Source organism: Chaetodon trifascialis, chromosome 9 (genome assembly GCF_039877785.1).
Source record: "Chaetodon trifascialis isolate fChaTrf1 chromosome 9, fChaTrf1.hap1, whole genome shotgun sequence".
Taxonomy (NCBI): domain Eukaryota; kingdom Metazoa; phylum Chordata; class Actinopteri; order Chaetodontiformes; family Chaetodontidae; genus Chaetodon; species Chaetodon trifascialis.
The window spans coordinates 26,124,098-26,132,122 of NC_092064.1; the positions used below are offsets into that span (position 1 = coordinate 26,124,098).

At 42.4% G+C, this 8,025-nt stretch overlaps 2 protein-coding genes across 2 annotated transcripts; one reads left to right on the plus strand and one right to left on the minus strand.

Annotated features, from left to right (window-relative positions):
* The first annotated feature begins 729 nt into the window (after positions 1-729).
* Positions 730-4,550, plus strand: LOC139335949 (F-box only protein 40). Its single transcript, XM_070969732.1, has 2 exons — positions 730-2,589; positions 4,368-4,550. Exons 1-2 carry the CDS (start codon positions 739-741, stop codon positions 4,548-4,550), a joined length of 2,034 nt encoding a protein of 677 aa, XP_070825833.1. The 5' UTR covers positions 730-738.
* A 317-nt stretch (positions 4,551-4,867) lies between these two features.
* Positions 4,868-7,234, minus strand: ttc36 (tetratricopeptide repeat domain 36). The gene is made up of 3 exons (XM_070970979.1): positions 7,095-7,234; positions 6,681-6,869; positions 4,868-5,673 (listed from the first exon to the last, which is right to left on the minus strand). Exons 1-3 carry the CDS (start codon positions 7,198-7,200, stop codon positions 5,408-5,410), a joined length of 561 nt encoding a protein of 186 aa, XP_070827080.1. The 5' UTR covers positions 7,201-7,234; the 3' UTR covers positions 4,868-5,407.
* Between the last annotated feature and the right edge of the window lie 791 nt (positions 7,235-8,025).

Sequence of the window (8,025 nt, forward strand, 5' to 3'; positions counted from 1 at the left end):
TCACAGTAAAGCGGAGGTGGGGGTTGTAACCTGACCTTGGCTCTTAACGGCTGTGTGACAATGGTGCCCTGTCCCACTGGCCTGTCCGCCCCTCTGTTGGGTCCATTTATAATGTCCAGACACAGTGCAGAGGTTACTCAGAGGTGCCAGCAAACACAAGGTGACAGCCTCGGGAGAACAAAGGGTGAGAAACGTTGCTGTTATTGCTGCAGTTTGCACTTTCACTCTTCACTAAAATGTAGATTTCTGTTATTAGAAAGTCTTTGGTTGAGCTGAGCATGTAATTCCTCTTTGTTTTCTTACGATAACATATTTATATTTATATCAATATTTTCTCCATATTTTAAAATTAAGATTTGACATAATATTTATGCATATCAATTATGCATTTTAACTCTGTACATCAGACCACACGTTGCCATTGTCTTTACTTTTCTACTCTCAAATAGTCTTGTACTTGTTGACTTGTGCCTTATATGCACAGTATTGTTTTCCAGGTTCTCCAACAGTGTTTCCAGCTTGAAACTCTTCTCAGATGACCATTGTGTCCGTCATCTAAAATGGTAAATGCATTTATTTTCAAAGTTTGACATCATCATGTAAGAGCTCTAACAAAATATGATTCTAACATTACTTGCAACTACTGTTATAGCTTTTAATTAGCCTCAGTATGGGCCTAGAAACGCTGCCTACGGTTCTGTGTTGTGTTATTTCCCTTTTAAGGTGAAGAACAGAAAGATGCCTGGAGGCCATCATGAGCATTGTGACAAGTGTTACAATATCCACTGTCAAGTCCCAGTGCAGATTTCTGTCTCATGCATGGTCATCAAATGCCATAAAAACTGTGGCGCCATCCTCCATATGTGCAAACAAGAGGAGCACCAGCTTCTCTGTCCCAATGAGACGGTCCCCTGCATCAATGTGGCCTATGGCTGTCCTCTCACCATGCTACGCCACAGGCTGGCCAAACACCTGGAGGTCTGTCCTGCGAGCGTGGTCTGCTGTTCCCAGGAGTGGAACCGCTGGCCTGTTTCAGAAACTGATCTGACTTTCTACAAAAATGTTTCAGAAAACCCTAAAAATGAGGAAAACCTTGACGTTGCTATGGCTCTCAGGGACCAAGAGCTGCTGTTTCGATCCATCAAAATGAAGAACATTTTTCCTGAGTTGATGGTGCAGGATTCTGTCCTTCAGGATGTTTCTGCTGGGGTCAACAGTCCTGCAGAGGAAGCAACCTGTTCTTTAGTTTGTGGAAAATCTACAGAAAATGGCTGCACAAGGATGGAGGTAAAAGAACTGAGCCAAGAGGAGAGAGATGCTTTGGCAAAGAGCAGGGATGTGGATAGTATTCAGAACTACTGCTCCTGGGAGAAGATATTCAACAAGGAGATGAATGGATGCAAGCAAACTGTCAAAAACCTGGATAAGATGGAGGAAAAAGGAGTGGAAGAGGAAGAGCAAGAATCATCAAACTGTCAGCAGGAGACAAGAGACTCACAGCTGAGCCAAGAGAACGCTGCTGCTTCTTCAAGCATGAATGGTACAACTGGCCTCGCGCCATGGCAGGACGGGGTCCTTGAGAGGTTAGGCAAGGAAGTCAACATTGCTGAATATAACATGTATCTGGTGCACCACGGGGCAATGTTGATTAACTTTGGCCAGCTTGCTGCTTGCACTCCAAGAGAAAGGGATTTTGTTTATGGGAATCTGGAGCCCATTGAGGTTGAAACTGTCCACACATTCAACGTTCCTACCAGCTATCGAGCAAAGCGTCATCACCTGAAGGACCCGGCACACAAGGCCAAGACCACGCACCAGAGTGTTGACACCGCAGATTTGGATGTGTCAGTTGAGGACCTTCCAAAGTGTGACGAGATTGGTGCAACACTCCTTTGCTCCCTGGAAAAGGAACTGAAAGGACATTTAATCTCAGAGAGTGTGGGGATAGATGGTCTTTATGTGGATGAAGGAACACAAACATACAACTTCGCCTCTGCTCCATTCAAAGCAGACGCATCGCTTGCTGATATCACTGCAGACAAACCTCATGCTCTTTATGTACACGTCGAAGCTGAGTCTGTTACTAGAAGACATAACAAAACAAGTTCAGCCTTCAGCTACATGTGTGGCCGCTTCTTTCGCCGTGATGAGTACCGCTCTCACTTCAGGAATGTGCACTCTGACATACAGGCCTCTCTGAGCGGCTGGTTCCAACAGCGCTGCCCCTTAGCGTACCTCGGGTGCACTTTCACCCAGACGAGGTTTCACCCTGCAGGTCACCAGGCTACAATCAAATTCTGCCAAGATGTCAGCGCCTTTGTCCTCCAGCCAGAAGTCCTTTCATCCCTCTGTGGAGGCCCTCAGAGAAATGGCAAACATAATCTGGATCCCCTGAGCAGCTTGCCCCTGGAGATCCTTCAGCACATTGCCGGGTACCTTGACAGTTCTACATTATCTCAGCTGTCCCAGGTCTCCCATCTGATGAGAGAGGTGTGCGCCACATTGTTGCAGGAGAGAGGGATGGTCTCGCTCAAGTGGGAGAAAAAGACATATTCCCACGGGGGAAGCTCCTGGAAATGTCGAAAGAAAGCAAGTATCCTTAAGATTTTTCAGTTTCATGAAATTAAATGTATTATTTCAGACTAATCGCTTGAATCTTCTGTCTATTTATGCTAAGTGAACTGCAGTAGAAACTCCTATTATATTATCATATTTCTTTATTTATGCTACTATTCCATCCATATGCAGTATTGTTTGATCTCAACCTTGTACACAGTGAAGGCAAAGTAAACACACGATCAAATTTCTATATCAGTTGCCTTCAGTATCTGACACCATTCTGTCATTAGAAATGTCAGTCATTCATACATGACAGCTGCTGAATTGCGGACACCCTCCAGACTCTCCATAGTCCTCTCTTACAATATTACAAACGCAATCACAGCCATCTTTAGTTTATGGGTTCCCACTGAAGCAGCCAGTAGACATTTGCCACATTGACTGTGTTTTTCTCAAAACCCTGCAGCATGGGGGGTAGGGCACCTCGAAGAAGTGTTTGGAAAAAGGACATTTTGTTTTCTTTCCTTACTTTGCTGTTGGCTGTTTAGTCAAAAAATGCCTGTTGACTAAACAGCCGAGCTTAACTATCATTTAGTGCTGCAACATGGAAATTTTGTTCTACTGTATGAGATAAAACAAACAAGCAAAAAACACAGTAGCTCTATAGGAATCAAAAATTTGCAACTGGTTCTAGACCTGAATTTATTTTTTTTGCTGTAGTTACAAACAACCAATGCTAATTGGGTGTTAGCTGCCATGATTTTTCCCCTCGATAAATGGCAGTAGAGAGATTCAGGGAAAAAAAGGAGTGATAGGTGTCACATGCAACAGCTGGACTCAAACCAGTGCGGCTGTATTAACATTAGACCACTGAGCTAGACCTTAGACTCCATGGCTTAGACCACCAGGCCACAGGGACGCTTAGTGGTCTTCTGGTCTGAGCATTCAGATGCCTCCAGCTGCCTTGATTTTTGGAGATTATCTAAATCCAGTCTGGAATTTGAGCAAACAACAGATGACATTTTAAGTGTTACAGATTCATGACCATTGAGCTACGGCCATTTGAATTCATCATGTATCTGTGGTACATGAAATGCCATCAGATGTACACGATTTCTTGAAGTAGGTGATTGCATGTTATCTAGTTTTGGTTGCAACTGCACAATATGTAGTTATAGCAGTTGATGTCAAATGATCACAAAGGGATAGCAAATAAAAAACTGAATCTTCTTCTTTTCACAGTTCTGAACAAAAAACAAATCAGGTTTTCTTTTAATTTGGGTTAACTTTCTACCGATTCTTCTTCAGATCTGTTTAGCAGTTTTCAGATGTCCTGACAACAAACAAACAAACCCATACGAACAACATAACCTCTCTGCTGGAGGTACTAAAGGTGGTATAAGTTCACAGTGTGTATTCTTACATTGACTATCTCTGTACTGTAGTGGTCATGGGACAAAGAGCATGCTGATGATGTCAGTGATGTGGAATGACCTGAGGCCTTGGTGCCAGTAAACACAGTGCTACCATAACAAGTCAGATATGTGATCATTCATGGAAACAAGGTGTTGAGAAGACTGTGTGGCGACAGCTGGGCATTTGCTCCCCAATGAAGGGCGTAATAATTTGTATAAATTTGTAACGGACAGATACAGAAATAACATCCCACCCTGGTGTTGTGATAAAAATACTCTATGATCTAGATTCCTTGGATATCAAACATAAACATATCCTCATAGCTGCAGGACAATTGGTAGATGCCTTGGCCGCAGCTTCCTACACCTACTTCAGCTTTGTCTGTTTTACAGGTTTGGGAGTTCAGCTCTCTGTTTTCCTCTGTGGACAAATGGAGCTTCAGCAACACTCCTTCCATGTCAGATCACCTGAGAACGTGTTCCTTCTACAAGAGACAGGAGCGCACTGAGCCGACGGCTTTGGCCTGCCTGGGAGAGGTCAGAGACAAATATGCACAAGTAAAGCATAAAAGTTAATGCTCGTGGTCCCTGAGCTCAGTGGGCGGACCACAACACGAGTGATGCCATGTTTAGAATCACTCAGATGTGATATGTATGCGCCCACAAAACTGTGAAGTGGATAAAGCCTCCGCATATACAGCTACAGTACAGAAACAGAAGGGAAACTGTGTGCTGAAGCCCTGCAGACACATACCGTATATGTGGTATAAGGATTCACTTTGGCAAAAAATGCAATTTCTGAAAATTGTGATGTGATTTACCCAGCTTCTATTTCTTGTAACGTCTCCTCAAATCATTTCAATTGTGCAGTAAGTCGGCAAAATGCTTCAAATGGATTTATCTATGCAGTGTTTATTGAGAGAAGATGAAACTTCAATAACCCCTCTGAGGACACTAAATTCACAAATTTCCTGATGCAGTGTTTGAGAGAGGGCCTCATATTCTGTAATATCAGATCACTTGCTTTTGTTTGCCATACTGAGCCCACGAGTGTTGTTTGTTCCATATTTGCTCATCCTTGTATTGAAAAGCATTATTTCCATTTCGCTGTTGTTGACAGTTTTCAACAAGACAGGACTGACATCTACTGGAGAAAAGCTGAAGTACCTCAAAAGACAAAATTGATATTTGCATGCTGAACATGAGACCATGGCCTGTGTCATATTTGATTGAACAGCAGTGCATGCTTTCTTTCTAATTTAGACTGTCATCTATGCATGTCATTTAAACTATAAACTCTGTCATAAATCTGACCTGCAGTTGGCCTTATTTATTTCACAGCAGCACTGTCAGTAGCACAAAAAGGACATGAAAATCTAAAAATATTGTTTTATTAACCACATAGACAAACACAAAAGGTATAAAAGTAATAACTATTTCATCTCTGACGCTGGGTTGCGCAATGTATTAATCATCTCTGACAGCATTTTGTTGCACAGGGCCGCATATGGATTAAGAGCAACAGCCTGCTGTCGAGCAAATTCACTTCCAAGTTTAGCCGCTTTCTCAAAATCTGCTCTGGCTTCATCATGCTGGCATGCCAATCTACGTAAAAGGCCTCTTTGCACCAGCCCCTGGCAGGCCGTTTGCCCAGTGCCGCCGCTCAGAGAGATGGCTCGGTCCAGGTCCTGCAGCGCTCCTGAGAGGAGAGAAGAGCACTGTGAGGCACACACATGTCCGGAAAGTTGATTTTCAGTCTGTGATATTAAACAGGATACTCAGTGTGGGTTTTAAGTCAGTCTACTGCAATATTCACTCTGAGTAATGGAGCTGAATTTGCTTTGACTTACTCTTGCACCGATTATTGTCAAGTATGCAGTAAATAAAAATGTGCTACAGTCATTCTAATATTAATATGTTGACTGAAACTGAACATGCCTTTCATAAATTACCAAATATACAGCAGTCTCAGATGTATTATGTATATTCTCAATAGATGTACTATATTCAATTGATAAACAACATTTTCTGATGAATGCAGTACTACAGTACTATTTTGCTGCTCTGTAACACAGCAGTGATTCAGCATTTGCTCACTTCTTTTCACATCTCCTGCATATTATTTCAAATAGACATGTAGGTGTTTCATTGAGAATATTCAGAGGGTCTTGTTAGTCAGCATCAGTTGGCATCAGCTTACACTTAGATTGAAAGCACCAGCTATAAATATAAACTCCAATTTTAGAAACACAATGCAAGTAAAAAAGATGTTACAGTGTTGAGTGCATGGTATGATTGACAATAAGATCTGCTGGCAGTATAAAAACATCGCAGCAATCATCACACGAGCCAAAGAGGTTTAAAAATCCAATCAATAAAAATGACAATATGCACGAACTATAACCTGCTACATCTGTCATTTTTGTAATTGCATTTTTGTAATACACTGAAACTATACAATGCTGGGGACACAAAATCCCTGTCAGTCTGTACATTCAGTGTATACAACCCTGCCCCCTCGTGACAGCCAGCAGGTGAATGTAGCTATAACAAGGCTAATTCAGAGCCTGTACTGTAACATTGTTGACGGTGCATCAGATAGACAAAGTTCTGATAAGGTGTCACGCTGGCCTCAGACTCAACAGCCTGATATGTCAGCACACTGTGGTGACTGGAAAGGGTTCTTATTGAATTTATGGCATGTACCTGCTGTGTTCCCCTGCAGCCGCAGGGCCTGTGCCCTGTTGTTATAGGCTGAGGCTCGCTGAGGCAGGATCTGGATTGCCTGGCTGAACAGCTGAAGTGCAGCTTGCAAATCCCCAGCCTCTGCTGCCGAGACACCCTGCATCTCCAGCTCTTTCACTTGCTTCAGCAGCTCTGTGTCAAAGCCACTGTCTGGCAGGGGGAGATAAACAGGTTGAAAAAGCACTCAAACTCAATTGACAGGTACCGTGGCAAGAAAAACACAGAAATGTCACCCAGAACTCAACTTGGATTAAAATGTCATGTTTTTTTTAGTCTGGGATGCGTTCAAATAAATTCAATATGCTATGAAATGATAAACATAAAAAGCTGTGACATGATATGTAGAGACGTATCAAGTCAGAAGCAAATACTCACCATCATCAATTAATTCCTCCTCTTGGTTCAGGCCGGGGATGTCTCCAAAGGGGCTGCTGGGGTTGAATATAGCTTGGAGTACGGCTCTGTCATGTGCCGAAGCCATCTTGTCAGTGTCTGTGAAGAAAGCAGGAAAAGACAGCAAAAAAGGAAAATCATGACACCTAAATTACAACTGGGTAGAGACTCCATCCTCCCCTAACTTCAGCCTTTCCCATCAGCCAATCAAAGAAGGGGGCGGAAGCAGAGGTGGACTTTGAGATTTGCCTGCAGTGAGCACATCTGTATTTGGTTAACTCAAAAATGCAGGCCAGGGATAAGTGCACTCTGCAGAGCTGCTGTTACAATGGCAGAAGGAGACAGAAAAATGAAAATCTCAAATATATTTTATCAGATGGTCTCTGCTCAGTGCACAGGGATAAAACTGTTTTAGCACGCTGCAAAACAAACAGTGGGATTTGTCGTTATTAAATAACAAGAAATCAATGCATTTTGTTTGAAATTAAGAGATGCCCAGTTCTTCCATTACAGTAGACACTCATTCAGCAGAAAATGACAAAATCCTCTGCTTTAGGCCACCGATGGCCACGCTGTCGAGCATCACACAGAAATGATCCACCATCTTGGATTGGAGGGTTGGACTCATTGGATGCATGACACTGACCTAAAATCTTTGCTGAGAAATTCATGTGCACTGTGGTGGGTTTGTATTTTAAATGTTTATCCAATAAGCAGCCCTTTAAGCAGGGGCAGAGCCATATGTTATAAATTACCCCAAAGGCACAATTTTGGCAATCTACATATATATTCATATTCAACATATTCATATGTATATTTTAGCTATATATCTTTCAGGCCATTTACTAAATTCCTCATATTTCTGTTATGACTTAAATCTTTAATTTGAGGTGCCAAAGCTGGAAATAACTCT